Source organism: Periplaneta americana, chromosome 17, assembly GCF_040183065.1.
Source record: "Periplaneta americana isolate PAMFEO1 chromosome 17, P.americana_PAMFEO1_priV1, whole genome shotgun sequence".
Lineage (NCBI taxonomy): Eukaryota > Metazoa > Arthropoda > Insecta > Blattodea > Blattidae > Periplaneta > Periplaneta americana.
The window spans coordinates 134,810,711-134,828,367 of NC_091133.1; the positions used below are offsets into that span (position 1 = coordinate 134,810,711).

Below are 17,657 nucleotides of genomic sequence, written 5' to 3' on the forward strand. Positions count from 1 at the left end.
CTGAAGTTTGGAAAGTACCTGCTGTGTCTTGGAGAGAAATAGGTCTTTGGTTCGGTGAAAATCCATTTCCGACCGCTTAATGGTGCGTGGCATCAAATCTGATCGTGAGGCCCAGGAATCTACGGTAAGAATTATCAGGTCAACCTCAGTGAGTTTGTTTTTGTGATGGCTTCTCCACTACGAACATTCCACCAGTAAATCGATATTTCTGTCCAGAGAAATGCAGTTAACTGCCCTATCCGACATGACAGACGATGATGCTGTTTTCGTCTCAAATATGTACAGTTGTATTTAAAAGTTATGGAAGTGCTTGCTTAACCGTATTTTTGTAAAATGTTTTTGAGTGCTTTGTGCTCATACATTCCTATAATTACATCAACTGGATTAGAAGTAGAACGAAGTGAAGTGGGCATTTCAATTATTCCGGCTTCTATTGTCGCATGTGAGATTTATATACTCAGAGCATGCTTATTCAGCTGTGGGAATGTTACTGTGTTCTGATTCGGCTCCGAGAGTTTCCTGAGGAAACTTAACTTGTATGCAAGTTGTAAAAGTGGGATCACCAAGCATGGCGTGGATGTGGAAATGTTTCCGGTCGTAACTTTCTAAGAACAGACTGGTCGCCCCCTACAAAAGTTCACTAACTCGTGCAAAAATTGGCACATAGGACGTGAAGAGTAAATGTTTGACTTCGTGAATCAACTTAGAATTTTGGACGTTAAAGTTTTCTTGGATTTTCCTCTCCTTTAAATATTGAATAATAAAAAAATTCCTTCCGCCAATTTAAATAGTTGGACAGATTAAAATATGAATGAATGGAAATAAATGAGGGATCAGATGTTATAGTAGATTATATACAAAAGAAATGATTAGATTGTTACTGATATAGGAGGGAAATACTGAGTTGGTGTTGGTATAGAGAAGAAGAAATTGTACACACACATAGGCTATATATTATGGAAGTAACATAACTGTGCATATTTTAACAGCTTATTCCTTGGATAGAGTACAACAAACGATTCGTGTACCATATTAGTCCGAAATGAGCACTTACTACTACTTACTGGCTTTTAAGGAACCTGGAGGTTCATTGCCGCCCTCACATAAGCCCGCCATTGGTCGCTATCTTGAGCAAGATTAATCCATTCTCTATCATCATATCCCACCTCCCTCAAATCCATTTTAATATTATCTTCCCATCTACGTCTCGGCCTCCCCAAAGGTCTTTTTCCCTCCGGTCTCCCAACTAACACTCTATATGCATTTCTGGATTCGCCCATACGTGCTACATGCCCTGCCCATCTCAAACGTCTGGATTTAATGGTCCTAATTATGTCAGGTGAAGAATGGATACCCATAGGCGTACAGAAAAAAATGGTTTCGGGGATATAGGCGTAGTGAAGAAAAGATTAATCCGGTGCCTTTATAGTCTGTAGAAAAGTTGAGTTGGTTTTGTCGTTGTAATAGGAGAGAATGACATTTTGTAACAAACGAGAAAACGAAAACGAAATCGCCCAATGAAGACGTTAAAAGGGTTTATTTTGTAGCAGTCAATTTCAGAAATACACTTTAGATGGATATACACCGAAACATCCCGGCTGCATTTTTAAACACATTTAAGTGAGGATGTTAAGAATAGATATATTATTTTACCCTATATGTGAAGAAAAATTAAATAGCGTGTAAATTTGATCTACAATATGCGTTGTTTTGCATATCTCGTAAGTTTATTTCTAACTAACTTTAGCAAATTGAGTTTACAGTAAGTATATCGAGCCACTGACAACTGATTAGCCTACTATTACGTACTTTATCACATATCAGTAAACTACCTTTCCTTCTCATTCTTCGTAGACTTAGACTTCCAGAGATTGTCAGTCCATTCTTGCTTTAGTGTGATTAGATTTTGTCTCGCTAGAATTTTATCGTCCTGGCTATTCACACAGCGCTATGTTGTGTCAGTTTTTGTCATTTATGCACACTTTTCTTAGTTGGTTATTTAACGACGTTGTATCAAGTGCTAGGTCATTTAGTGTCAATGAAATTGGTGATAGCGACATGGTATTTGACGAGGTAAGGCCGAGGATTACCTAATATTCGCCTTACGGTTTGGGAAAAACCTCGAAAAAATCAGCCCAAGCGGGAATCGAACCCACGCCCGAGCGCAGCTCCGGATCAGAAAGCAAGCGCCTCTGCCGACTGAGTTACGCCGGTGGCTTGCACTTATTCTAATTGTGGATTGTTTTTAGCAATATATTTCACATACATTCCCTGTATTTTAATTTTTGTATCCAATTTTGATTTTCTAGACATTACTCAATTGAAGTTTGAAGAAGAACTCTCTGATGCATACAGTCAGTATTTTATTGATACAAATCAGAAGGCACTGTAGACCAATGGGGTCTGCCGGCAGTCGAACACGGGTCCGCAGGATAAATAGCCGTTCAAGCGAAGGAGTAAAATGGTTTTCTTGGTGATCACGATCAGCGTACAGTGAATCCCTCCGTCCGACTCATTAGCACTTATTTGGATTTCCAAGTTCTCATGAACACGCTTCACGTGATATTGCTCTTGCAATTAATTTGTTCCAAATACGTGTCAGAAATATAATTAGAGCACTCCCTCAGTACTAATTGCAATTTGTGCCACGCACAGAAATCAGTGACATGAGCGCGAGCTGTCTGGATAGCAAGCCGATGTTTGCGAAACATCAACCCTGGCGAGCGGCTGAACGGGTTGCAGGCGACAAGTCAAACAACACAGTGTCAGCTCCTCATCTGTCTGCTGTTCTTATCCGAGTCAACACGGTGCCTGCTTTTAGCGCTGAGAAGAGTGTAAATGAGGAGCGATTTTGGTCAAGAAGACGGGAGAGGAGGGGAGGGGTCCAGACAGCGCAGTTAGAAATGCAAGAGTGTGTTATGCAGTGGAAGCATTGTTCAAGATGACCCAGTCTGTATGGCAATTAAAGTTTTATCATATACCGTCAATGCTTATCCATTTAATAAATTTACTGGTTTTACAATAATTTGTTACATTTGTTTGATTTTTAACGTTTTCGGCTTTATTAAGCCATCTTCAGACATGTTTATGCCCATATATATATATTTTTTTTTTACCTTGGGGATTTAGTGAAGTGAATTTTTAATGGCAGGCAGAGTAACTATCTCATGCCCCCATGTTTTAGATTGCTACCAGTGCACTTCATTAGAACCAGGTACCCAGCTTCGAAGCCGTTAGCCCTGTGAACTTACAATATATTTATGTTCCCCTATTATCATAATTCAGGGTTGGTATCTAAGAAATTAGTAAGTTCTTTGTGATAGTAGAAGAGAAAGAGTGAGGGAAGGGAAGTGGTCCGTGGCCCATTTCTTTTAGGGCTCATCCCGATATTTGTCTATTGCTCAAGGGAAACCACGGAAAAAACCTAGAGCAGGATGAGATGTCGTGCTGACGACAAGCCAATTGGCTATAGTGTGGTCGGAATATGTTCAGGTGGGAGGTTTTGATTTAATCATTATTCAAAATACAAATACATTAAAGGTCCATAAAAAAAAGTGTTTACAATTAGAACAATGCATCTATGCTGCCAATAACGTGATGACCCTGAAACAGAGAAATAACATTATTAGTGCATTAATAGACTTGTCTGTGTGTAGAGTCAAGTGGTTATTTAGTCTTCAAGTTGGTATTCGTCTTGTACGTTGTCGTTCCAAGCTAGAGGGTGGAGTACGCTCTTAGGTCTTTTATGTTTGTCTAATGCAGGGTTGTAATTTCCTGGTGAAGAAATTAGTGGGTTTGTGCTGCTGTACGACTTGGTGTACGTGCAGAAGGCTTGATTTGAAATAAATTCTTGAATTGTCGGAATTTCTAGTTCTTCATGAATCAGTCTAACAGGAGTTACTCTAGGAAGTCCTGTGATGAATCTTAAAATTTTGTTTTGGAAAACTTGTAATTTTTTACGGACTGTAATAGGTGCATGTCCCCAAGCAGGACAGGCATATAGCATTACTGACCTAATTAATGTTTTATACAAAGTTAGAGCTGTGTGTATGTTTAGATGTCTGCTTTTATTTAATATTGGATAAAGCTCCACCATTCTAGAATTGGAAAGTCTGAGTTTTTGTAGTACATGTTCGGAGAAAGTGAGCCGTCTGTCTAGTGTTACTCCGAGATATTTTACTGAAGTTTTCCACTCGATTTGTGATCCATTTATGGCTAATTTTGTGTGATTTATGCCCGGTCTATTGAATTTATTTCTCCTGCTAAATAATATGGCTTGTGTTTTTGATATATTTAATTTAATTCTCCATCTGAGGAGCCATGGTTCAATGTCACGTAGGTGACCTTGTAGCCTATTAATGGCAACATTTGGCTTCCACGATGCCGTGAGAAATGCCGAATCGTCCGCGTATAGCGCTAGAATGCTATTGTTGAAATTTTGATGAAAAGGTAGGTCATTAATATAAATTTGGAAAAGTGTCTGTGCCAGAATGCTGCCCTGAGGCACTCCAGCGTTAATACCTCGCGACGTGGAGTGCACGTCGTTCAGTTTAACCTGCCCATATGCAGAGATTGGTACATATATATGCAATACAAATAAATACTCCATTAAACATAATTCTCTATAAAAGTGAACATATGGCAAGATTAAAACATTACTTTGTTAAAACTGGCTATGACCCATAATCAAAGTAATTAAAATTATTACATGCTAAATTAAAATTATGATACAATTGTGATTAAAACAGGTTGATATCTGCGTTGAATTCCATATCTAACAGAGACTTGACGAGATAGGATCATAAGTATGTACTGCGGAGCTATGCTTGTAGTCGCTGAAGGTGGTAAGGCAAGTAATGTTTTAATCTTGCCATATGTTCAATCACTTTTATAGAGAGTTATGTTTAATGGAGTATTTATTTGTATTGTATATATATGTACCAATCTCATGTATATGGGCATAAACATTTCTGAAGATGGCTTAATAAAGCCGAAAACGTTAAAAATCAAACAAATGTAACAAATTATTGTAAAATCAATAAATTTGTTAAATGGATAAGCATTGACGGTATATGATAAAACTTTAATTGTTATAGTGTTAGCTTATTGGCCCCATCATGCCTTTTAAATCAATCTTTATGGGTTTTCTGATGATCCTTACATGATAACATGAATAATTCGAAGCCAACCAATATTGTGGTATCTTTCAATTTGCCTTAGACCAGTGCAGTGGTTCCCTATCTCTTGGGTTCCCTATTACGTTCATAGATAATACCAATTTAAAAACAAAATCATTTGCTTGTTTCTATTTAACACAAAATACACGGGTTTATATTCAAAGAACAAGTTTTAAAAATTATTATTATTAGTCTATTATTATTATTATTATTATTATTATTATTATTATCATCATCATCATCACTGCAAATGTCTTGGGTCATGTGTTGGGTTGTGATGATGGAAGTCGAATTACTATTCTGCCACCGAGCAAAGATACAGGTGCACTTTATTGAAGCGGAAAATAATTATTTTTCATTTATATTCAAGTTGTCTGTAGTCATTCCTTGAAAATGATAGATATTGGATCTATTCACGAAAGCGCGTTCTTCAATAGTTCCCATTATTGTAGCTATATTTGAAGCTCAGGAATTTTATGGTTGATGTATCTTGTTGTTCATATCTCATGATTCCAATTTCATTATTCTAAATCCTAATACTGAAGGTGAAGTTACGTATAACGATGCTCATATTAGAACAGGAGTTTCTATTGACCATACATTTGGTATCTGGAAAATATTTCCCTGTTTAGACCTATTACCCTGCAAATAAACTCGAATAATAATAATCTATAATAAGTTTATAAAAATGCGAATGGGACTGTGGTGGAATTTAGCTGATATCTATCAAACAAATCAATAGTTGACAGATCGATACGTTGCAGGTTGCGATGTTGAAGAAAGACGACAAAGATTTACCGAATCTATTTTTTTCTTGGGTTATTTTACGACGCTGTATCAACATCTCTGGTTATTTAGCGTCTGAATGAAATGAAGATGATAATGCTAGTGAAATGAGTCCGGGATCCAGCACCGAAAGTTACCCAACATTTGCTCGTATTGGGTTGAGGGAAAACCCCGGAAAAAACCTCAACCAGGTAAGTTGTCCCGACCGGGATTCGAACCCAGGCCACCTGGTTTCGCAGCCAGACGCGCTGACCGTTACTCCATAGGTGTGGACCCAAATCTATATCTTCAACAAATCAATAGTAACGGAATGGATACCTCGGTGTTCGAGAAACCGGATATTAGACAAGCATTTTATTGCTTGGAGATAACTATACGAATTACTGCATAGCTCTGAACCCGTTACGAACATGAAGCTAAATGCCCTTGAAGGAGTTGCTTGACAGGTGAGTAAATAAGCTTAGAATCTCATTACCAAGACGAAGTCATTGATTTAAATTGCTGGGGTTATAAAGAATGGAATCCAGAAAACCAGTGTTTACCTTCTGATTTGGCTACAGAGTAAATTATTTTTTCAATATTCATTAAAAAAAATATATACCGTAATGTAGAAAAACGGGAACAGCTACTGTACCACACGTAAAGGAGTGATATATCGAAATAGGAAGCGTGCGTCGTCTTTACGATCGAATGAAACTTCATTCTGCAATCTCAACCTCGCACAATACAAAGTCACGTGGTGAGAGCACATTCTGAACAAGATCGAAACCTCCACCTGTGCGGCGGATATTTCTGTGCTCTGGATGGGTGTCAGTTTCACGTGACATCGCTGCGTCATTTCGCTCCTGACACATGATTAGGGACTAGAGATCAGTAAAAAAAGCTGAAACAGTTTATTTGAAACTGTTTCACAATTGAAACTGTTTCGTATGTTTCGTATCGAAACAGTTTCGTGATATAACCTGTTCCAACTGTTCCAAAGAGTGTTACACAGCTCCAGCGATCACTTCAACGTCCTACATGGTTCCAACAGATAAACAGTTCAGTTTCTAAACAGTTTTCCTCTTCTTTGTTGCCTGCAAAGGCCGTGTGTAGCGCTATCATTGACATCCAATCGAAAGTAGATATAATATCCATGTTCCACACGGCCCTCGTGCAACAGTAGCCTATGTAGGATTGCGCATTTTAATTGTACGAATCAAATTCCCTAATAAATCTTCTAATTATTAGCTGTCCGTTGATGGAGAATATGTTCATGGTGCCTTGACATAGTGTTAATTATTAATATAAGCCTACCGCGAAAAATATCATCGGCTAATGTCATAGTTATTAAACTCTCCTAGGGTTATATGCGTTATTTTTACTAAAATTGATTTATTTTGAATTGTAGATATGTACTGTACCCTTAACAGTAACCTACGAAAACTATCTTTCGTTGTCGTAATACACTGAACAGCTGATTTAAAGACGATTCAAGGGCCTTGAAACATGGTCCTGAACCAGATGGCACACGGCCATCTCCTACGTGGCGAACCTCAGCCGGAGTGCGATATGTGCCATGTTCCACTTACGGTGGAACACTTTTTATTGCGTTGCAGGAAATATGACCATGCACGGAGGCACTATGGAATTCGGCCGACATTACGTGACGCTCTTGGAAATGATTTTAATTGTACAAATGCAGTTCTGAGATTTTTATCAAATACAGGTTTGGATAAGGTGATTTAGTTTTTATTGATCCGTTTTACTTATCCTCCGGACCCTTTACAGCCGGAGGTTACATTTGTTTTATATTTGATTTTACATTGTTGACATTTCGGACTTTATACATCCGAATATTTTATAAAATTTTATGGTTTTAAAATATGATTCACAAGTTATCTCTGGTGGCCTTAGTTTTAGTGTTTTATTTGTTCGTTTTGAATACCACCTAGTGTGGTAGAATTGCTCACTTTTATGATTCTGTAGAAATCACCTTATGTATACTGCATTTGTGTGCCTCGTTTTATGGTGACAACGCTGTTTAGTTCTTTTAGCACTCAGATTATTATATTGTTTATGTATTTGTTACATTAAGAATTTTAGATAAGGGCGCAAATAGCCATAGTAGCTGACGCGCCCTTCTTAAACCCTACTACTACTACTACTGAACCAGATGGGAGGTTGAAACAGTTGGAACAGTTGGCACTGATTTGTAAACAAATTCTCATGAAACTGTTTCTTTGAACCTGTTATTTTGGAACAGTTTCGTTCATGAAACAGTTACAGTCGAAACTGTTTCTTAAAAAGAACAGTTTATCCCATCTCTATTAAAGACCAGTCGTCTATAGGTTGCATACTAAGGGGTGAGGCGAGTTCGAACCCCAATATACATACGAGATTTGCAGTATAGATAAGGCCTGTTGTGCAAGTACATTGGCGTTTCCTTTGACTGTCAAGTATTAACAGTTATGCTCCATCACAACCATATTGCTAACATTTCGCCTCAGAATGGCCTTAGTCGTTAGAAACGTTCTGTTCTAATTAGAACAACAGAATGGAATCATTTTCACTCGAGGCTGAATACGTTTAGATTGAAGTCCCACGAGTCACAGAGCATTACGATTAAATTTCTGTTGCAGATGTGGCCCACGGGAACTTCTCAGTGGAGACCCCACCATCCCAAGACATCCCGGTGCAGAGTGACGTGTACGTCGAGAAGAAGCATGCTAACAGCCAAGGAGGGTTGCCTGGTAAGAAAACATTTGTTTATCTGTTTATTTATTTCTTTATTTGGGTATTTATTTAAGTAAATCATTGTGATATTTTGAAGTATATATATATATATATATATATATATATATATATATATACACATATATACAGCTGTCAAAAGAAAAAGTGACCGTTCTTTAGAAGCACAGTTCCCTTCGAGTATCTTCGCTACAATTCGACGACAGGCGATGTTACATGTTGTTGGATCCCGTGGCCTGATATCTACAGTTATAATTGAAGTGTTCTGCATGTTACTGTAGTAGCGTAGTGGTAGTGTTCCGGGCTGGTATTCATGAGGCTGTGCGTTCGAACACAACTAGTGCTTTTTATTTATTTATTTTTTGTTTTGTTTTTAAGAGATAGAGAAAATATAATTACTTCGTCTCTTTTATGACTGTTTTAGTAATTAAAATCAGGTTCATGAATGAATTATGCCATGACTTTATGATCATTTATTATGTCATTTTGGTTGAAAATGGAAAGAAAGAGAGATTTTGTTCTCAACAAAAATCTGTTGTGGCATAAACAAAGAAACTTACTGGCGTCTGTCTTAGAAAATTCAAACAGTTAAAAGTTAAAAAAGAAAAAACAAAAACAAAAACAAAAAGCCACGATTCAATATTTAGTCCACCTTTATCCATCTCGATCACATCTTATAGTCGAGTGGGCATGGAATCGACTAGTCTTTTGAAATAGCGACTGTTCTAAGCCACGGCATCCCAGGCAGCCTGGACGAGCTTCCAAAAATCATCAGGACGTTTTGGAGGGAGATTGGGCCAATTTTTCCGCATATGCTTCTTTACTTGTGCCTCTGTAGCTCAGTCGGAAGGACGATTTAATTTAGATGTCAAGGTCTCAGGTTCAAATTCTCATCACTCCTTTTCATTTTATTGTGTTACAGGATAGTATAATGTAATAATATAAGTAGAGAAAACTAACACTAGTATTATGCAGCTGTATTGTTGCAAACCTAACATTAAATTTACATTGTTTATATCACTAAAGAACGATAACAGAATAAAAATGATAACTTAAATATTATTTATCTTGCTAAAAAACGATAACAGAATATAAATTATAACTTGAATATTATTTATATCGCTAACGAACGATAACAAAATAAAATTATAACTTGAACAAGACTCGAACTCACAACCTTCGAATTACGAAGGACTCCTGCTTAAACACCATAGTTCGAAACTGCTTCAAGTACGGTTTTACAAGAGCATGCATCTTGTAACATTACCGTGATCCGAAGTGGGCTTAAGAGTATATTCGCTGTTCACGAGTACGGTCAATTTCTTGACAGCTGTACATCTATTATCAGGCAATATATATCATTCTAATGAGATCTGTCAGAGGTAAAATAATTATTGAAGAAACTAGCGCTGAGGTAGTTCCTGTAATTTTGGAAGTGAAAATGACCTGTGATTTCTCGCCTCACCTTTCCTAGTCGCCGTGGCGGCGTGGTCTAAGGCATCCTGCCTGGGACTCGCGTTACGGAATGCACGCTGGTTCGAATCCTCATGGGGAAAGAAATTTTCTCATGAAATTTCGGCCAGTGTATGGGACCAGTGCCCACCCAGTATCGTGATGCACTTGGGAAGCTACGATGGGTAGCGAAATCCGGTTACGCAAACCAGCTATAACGGCTGGGGGGCCGTAAGGCCAGCAGCCGGCTGGTCGGTCTTGGCCCTTCGTGGGCTGTAGCGCCACGGATTATTTTTACCTTTCCTAAGGTTCGTTCCAACAACAGTCAGGAACCGTCCGTAACCATCGTGAGCATACGCAGTACAGAAAAAGCGTTCCAACACAATCCGAACCAGTCCTGAACCGGAAACAGGTACTGCAGTCGGGCGTTCCAACAAGCTTTTGACACGGGTTCGGAACGGTCAGAAATAGTCCGCGGATTGAGGCATGTACGGAAGAGACGCGCATGCGCATAAGCTCACCAACGTCTCCTGGATACTGAAGAAAGACATGGTCGACTGTTCACATCAATGAGGTTAAGATGAAAAGTGACAGTGCAGACGAATAATAAAACTAGAGATTTAATTTAAATTTTCGCCAAAAAGAAAGGGAATGGAAACTATTTGGGTATTGAAATAGTTAATTACAATTTCAACATGCAGCTTTGATTAAAAGTGTAATAAATAACGTACATAAATTAATAATTAAAAAAAGAAAATAAAAAGAACTATTTTTAGATGAGAGTCCACCAGTACACGACATTGAATTAGCGGAATTCTTGCCCTCCATACTTTTTGTCATCTTTTAATGCAGTAGAAAATGATCGAAATTCTATTTTCTGCAATTAGAATTAGCTGCGAAATGATAATAATAAGCATCCCGTTCTTAGCAAAGATGATCACAGTTATAGCATCTCTGGATTTAGTACAAAATGATCCGCGAAAGCGTTCCAACAGCGTCCAGTCCAGTTTCAATCCCATAGCAGATGCTCAACTAGCGCATGCGCATAAAATCGTACAGAAACCGTATTTTTTTTCATGGAGTGCAGTTTCATAGAAAGGACTTTGCCGACAGACCTTCTACTGCCCCCTACTAATTGGTTGTCATAAATAAATGTCTTCCTTACTGTGACGGAAATCTTGCTTCTTCTGTTAGTAACCAATCACAACCCTCCTTCAGAAGAATTGACAGGTGCCCGTCAAATCAACGTGGAGGCAGAGTTGCCGCATCTTTTCCGAATTCCGAGAATCCCGTCAGTTTCACTGCATAATTTCGAAGGTCATCAGGATTGTGATAACTGTGCAATGTTGGGACTAGGGGACAGGATGGAATTGTCAGAGGTGTTTGTGTAGGAAGTCATAAATCTGTAAATGGGTGTTCATAGGAGCCACCGAACTGCACTCCTTGAAATAAAATAAGGTATACATGAACTGATCCATAACCGCTTGTTGGAACGAACCTCTAGTCAACTAGACTTGCTTTTCACCTCCTATGATGCCACGCCTGTCTGCTTGCAGTGTCCACGGCGCGGGAGGAGGACCACACGTACATGGCCGTGATCATCGGCGTGCTGATGGCAGTCATCCTGCTGCTCGCCGTGGCCATCTACCTGATCGTGTCGCGGCACCGCCAGAGGAAGTGCTTCGCGAGCCCGCTAGCCTCGAAGCCGGCGCTGCCCGGCTCCAACAACCACCAGCACCTCCCCCCCGGCAGCGGCTGCGGCACGGCGGAGAAGGGCACCACCATGGGCTCCTACACCGTCAAGGAGGTGGACGACAACTACAACCAGTCCCGAGCGAACCCGGGCGCGGGCACCATGGCCTCCACCACCATGTCCACGCTACCGGGGGCGGACAAGACCAACAACATGCTGCTCATGGACCACGTGATCGACATCAAGCTGGACGACTACCAGGAGCCCTACCAGGCCCTCAAGTACGCGCCCTACTACTCCTACAGCACCGTCGTCATGGAGATGAAGGACATGCTCAACAAGTGCTCCGCCACGCAGTCAGGTATATACACGGGAAGGAGATGAATTGAAATTTATAATCACCGCCACTACCATCACCGATATGATCACCATCACCATCACTAATATCATCACCAAAACTATCATTATCACCATCATTATGTTCATCATAATCATCATCAGCAATATCAGAAATACGTATTATATCTAGGATTGTTTTTGCCTTTTTCTGAGCTGACATAAATTGTTTTTATCTCATTGAATTATAATTACAAGCCAGTCACAGATTGTCTGGGCTTCGTTTTGGTGCTATTGTCCTTCTGACATTATACATTGCAAATATTGTACTTTAAACTGAAGATCGTGCTCCTTTTTTTTTTTACATATAACCATAGGCCTATTTATTTGAACGCTAAATAAAATGTCTAATTACTACTGTTCGAATAAAGTAGCTGTATCAGGATAGGCATCCTTGGTCCGTGCGTTTTGTTTACAAACATTAGGCCTAACTGCTGGGAAAAGAAAGCGTTCCTCACCTCCTAGGTCAGGCCTGCACAAGGTTTGCGCTCTCCGAGCCGGCTCACAGCTCATGAGCGGAATGCAGATATTAGCTGCGCTCTGTATAAGGGTGGACTGGAAGAAGGGGTGATCTCGTACAAAATATACACAAAAGCAAGTACTATTACGAGTGTTTATGAAATGAATTCCCGTTCAGTGTTTGCAAAACTATCTTGGACTATTATTAATTAATAAAGAAATATTTATTTTACAGCTGTAATAGAAATTCTATAGCTACTTAAATGTACAATATCATTTTGTTATATTTTTATTTATCAGTACATCAAAACGAGGTTTTATGCTGTTGGCAGCTGAAAGGAACAGTAGCCTACTGATCGTAATGAAACATCAGTTACAGATGTTCGATGTCTGCCTGCATTAAAATTGATTATAGAAAACAGTTGCTCACAAATATAAATGTTGAGCCAAACATAGCAATCATTTTCACAGCCAGCCTGTGTAGTCGTGGATATTATTGCTAATGTTTAGTCTTGTAAAACTCAACCAGGCTAGTAGTATTATTCAAACGATCTTTAGCCCTTAGGCCATATTGAAGATCAGTAAGTTCGAGCTGTAAATCGTTAAATGTTAAATGTTATGTTCCGTCTTTTAGATTCCTCCATACTGTACTGTAGCAGTAGGTAAGCAACGTGAAACGGTTACTGAGAATAGGCCTACACACTGCATTCTACTAGACAGCTGAGTTTCCCTCTCCTCTACCTATAGCAAGTCTATGTCATTCTCACGTATCTTCTTCTCCGTTTCGGCGAGCGATAAACACCGCTCTCCCGCTCGTTGAGCGCTGTTTGTGCACGCCTGTCCTAGGTAAAACATCAGTGAATGGACTGTACAGCCCTAGTTAATGTTTGTAAACAAAACGCATGGACCAGGGATGCCTATCTTGATGCAGCCAGTTTATCCGAACCGTTGTATGTAATTATTCTCTTCTGTATTCTTCTTAGGTCCCGCATAAGATGCTTACATTCTCATCTCTATTCAGTCGAACTTATATCGATAGCGATATTGATATTGATATTTATTTCTCCGCCAACTTTACAATTCATAGTTGTGGTGGACCTTTACATTTCTGTTTTTCCATCCACCATCACTGTAATATCTTACCCACACAGCACCCTTCTGTGTTAATATATTTATTTACCAAATATTTCTCGTTTACTTCCTATTATTTGTTCTAACTGAATTTCTATCTATCCTCTTCTATTCTCTCTAATATCTGGACTGTCTGTCTTCCATTTCCTGCTTTCCTATTATTAGATATTGTATATTACTTTCCTTAATTATCTGCATTATTTTTATTCTGGATTCTCAAATCCACAGACTCTTATTCATTCGTTCCCAGCTATTTTCTCCTAAATTATTTATATACATTTTTTTTACAAGTCGACCTGGTTGGCGAGTTGGTACAGCGCTGGCCTTCTATGCCCAAGGTTACGGGTTCGATTCCGGGTCAGGTCGATGGCATTTAAGTGTGCTTAAATGCGACAGGCTCATGTCAATAGATTTACTGACATGTAAAAGAACTCCTGCGGGACAAAATTCCGGCACGTCCGGCGACGCTGATATAACCTCTGCAGTTGCGAGCGTCGTTAAATAAAACATAACACTTATTTTACAAAACTTACATCACTTATTATTTTCATACTGTTCACTTCTCTATTCAAATTCAAATTCAAATTTTCAAATTCAGATTTATTCACAATTTACATTAGAAATGATACATATGAATAGATACCCGAAATGAGCATATGCTCGTGCTCGGGTACAGTCCAGTAGTCTACATAAATTTTACAGAGATCAATAATTATGTTGATGATAGAAATAATAGTAACAATAATAATAATAATAATAATAATAATAATAATAATAATAATAATAATAATAATAATAATGTAATAAAACAAACATATTTACAATAATAAAATGACGGATAAAATAAAATATAAAACCACTTAGCGAGAGTTAACACAACTTAAATAAGCATACAATAACAAGAAAAAAAATGACGAACTCGAAAATCAACAGAAAAGTTCGTTGTATCGCAGACGACAGCAACCGCCGTATTGACATTTTGTTATGCATTATTGGTAGTAGTGGGGAGCTGAAAGTCTACGTAACTGCCGTTCTCTTCGAATCTTCTCGTACAATCATGTGAAGTTAATGCTGCAAAAACAAAATGTCTACGACTCAAACTGTTCATTATTACCAGGATAAATACAAATAATACTGAAATATATTAATCTAGTTTCAGTTATAGATCTCCCCTTTTGTGCAAGAGGTATCATATCAAAATATTTTATGAATGGCGGGAAAATATAAATTTCAAGAACTCTCTAGTGACAGAGATAGTGACAAGTACAATCAAGTGTATCTGTGGCGATGCTAAGAAATCATTTATTGGCGATATACACTGTTATTAATTAAGAAAATTATCTATATATACTTATTACAATGTTTTACGTACTTACCCTTTCCCTTTACTCCTACTCCCTAACTCCTTCCTTTATTGCCTCTTACCGTATACTTATATCTAGAATATTCCTACACTTATAGTACCGGTACACGTAATGTTATTCCCAACCCACAACATTGAAACACATTAATTATCCAGCTCACTAAGTTTCACTGCTGATTTTTCACTTTAATTCATAGTTTCTGTGTCTATCTTACTGCACTCTACAATTTCTTCTGACACTTTCTTCTTTATTCTTATTCTATCACTTTTGCCACCTCTGACTTTCTTGCACTCACTTTTTAGCACTAATTCCACCGTCCTTACTATTCTGTCCTCCATTTTGCCACTCTCTTTTAATCATCACCATCATCATCATCACTGGCATTACGGCCCTTGTAGTTTAGCCTTAGCCTCCCTCAGAACATCCGACCAATCACTCCTGTCTAATGCTCGTGTTCTCCATCTTCTAATTCCAACTTTTGTTAGGTCAGCCTTGTAATACCCTCTCAAAAGCAGCACTACCTGACACTCACATCTGGCAGTTGCTTCAGTCGAGCTTATAATTAGTATTACACATTGCGCTCACTTTTTAATTGTCCTCCTTGCTGTGCGTCTGGGAATACAGGGCAGCTCAGTAACTGTCAATTGAGTGCGATTTGCAGGTTAATTTCTTAGCGTTCTTCTGATGACGGTACACATTCGGGGAATTCATTCATTCATTCATTCATTCATTCATTCAATCATTCATTCATTCATTCATTCATTCATTCATTCATTCATTCATTCCATTCATTGATTCATTCATTGATTCATTGATTCATTGATTGATTCATTTATTCATTCAGTGTTCTGCCCAAGAGCAGGTTTTGGATAGCCTATAAGTAACTATTGCGCTTCATAATTCGTTGACATAAAAATGTATTTCCGTTTGCGGTTTGCACCTGCGAATCTCGCATTTTGTTCTCAATTTCTTTGCTTCAGCAAGTGAAGCAAATTTCGAAGACAGTTGGAAAGGCTGGTGCAGGCACACGGAAGTGACGTCTGCCGTCCAAGTATTTAATTACGGAAGTGGAATATCTTGTTCGTCACTATCTGGATGTCAGATCTCGAGTACCGTCCACTGCTTGTTCACAGACCTCATGACCACTTGTTACTTCACAGAAGCTTCGATTATTATCTATCAATCTATCTGCGCGCACGACGAGCCGCCCATGAGATCTCGTTAAAGAATTTACGAACTAGCCGGTAATCAATTTTACAGATCAAAACGTGAACTATTTACAAGATGTGACTAGATTCATCTATAAACATATTCTCTTATCTTTTTGTTTTATTGTTTAATCGTTTCTGAATGTCAATTAAGCCCTTGTAATGGGTTTCAGTCGTTCTATGTCTGATGATAGGAAGGAGGTAAATAAATCGATTACAGGCTAAGAGCAATCGATACTTGTCACACAGATTGCTTGTAATAAGATCAGTGCATCCTTCTTCATGATAATTGTTCTGTTTTATATACACCAAATGCGTCCACAAGGAATAGATTTAATTTGTACGGTATACAGGGTGTGAGTTAATATATTTCCAACTTGAAATCTCTCTTAGTGTCGTGGAATGTCTCATGGTTTACCTGAAACAAGAAATCATCTATTTTTTTTTTTATTTTCTATAATGCGTCCACGTAAAGGTCTGGTACGGCTTAATTCGTTGCCTTCTGATTTATGTGCTACAAGAACGATGTTATCTTAAATGTCAGCAAGAGAATTCTGTACTTCGTTAAATTGAAGAAGATATCTCGCTGGTTCTGTGAAACATTAAATAGAGTTTTATTTATAATTAATAGAAATGCTATCTTTCTGGAATGCAGTTCATTGCATTTTTCTGTCCTATGAAGGTCTATGCCTCCTGGAATTGTTCTTACGTTAGAGTAGATCTAAGAAATAAGAGCCAACATTTTTAATAACATAGTTACAAATATAATGTGATTTGTCATTTGACATTGCAGCACATGTTTTTTTTCTGTGTCACTGAAGTTGAAGAATATCTTTGTGTAACTGTTACATTCACCATTCTTCTCATTTTTTTGGCCAATTTTGTTCTCTTTTTTCACTGGGCTCGCCTATCGCTATCGCTTATGAAACGCAGCTCCACTGTGGCTGCCCACCTGTTACATAATTTACTTGATTACGTTCTTCGGAGACAATATTGAGCAGCGTTGAAATAATTGCTGTGTTAGTTCTGAGCGTATAAGACAGGGATGTCGAACAGCGCTCTCAAACTGTGAAACGATTAATACTGTTTCCTACCGTAGCTGAGCTGAAACGACAGTCAGTCAGCTCGCTGTAGCAGTGTTCTGTACGCAGTGTGTTTATCAACTCTGGCGGCTGGTATGGATATGGAACGACGATTCAATAGTGAGTGGACAGATAAATATTTATTTATCTTAAAGGAGGAAAGGCACATTGCTTAA

General features: G+C 38.4%; 1 protein-coding gene across 2 annotated transcripts in view; it reads left to right on the forward strand.

Moving 5' to 3' along the window:
• The window catches only part of LOC138692843 (discoidin domain-containing receptor 2-like), a 1,078,796-nt gene that overhangs the window by 983,081 nt on the left and 78,058 nt on the right, over positions 1 to 17,657 (forward strand). For both annotated transcript variants that reach the window (XM_069816116.1, XM_069816115.1), the window contains exons 10-11: positions 8,585 to 8,695; positions 11,705 to 12,202. In XM_069816116.1, coding sequence (XP_069672217.1) covers positions 8,585 to 8,695; positions 11,705 to 12,202 — 609 coding nt within the window. The remainder of the gene's footprint in view (positions 1 to 8,584; positions 8,696 to 11,704; positions 12,203 to 17,657) is intronic.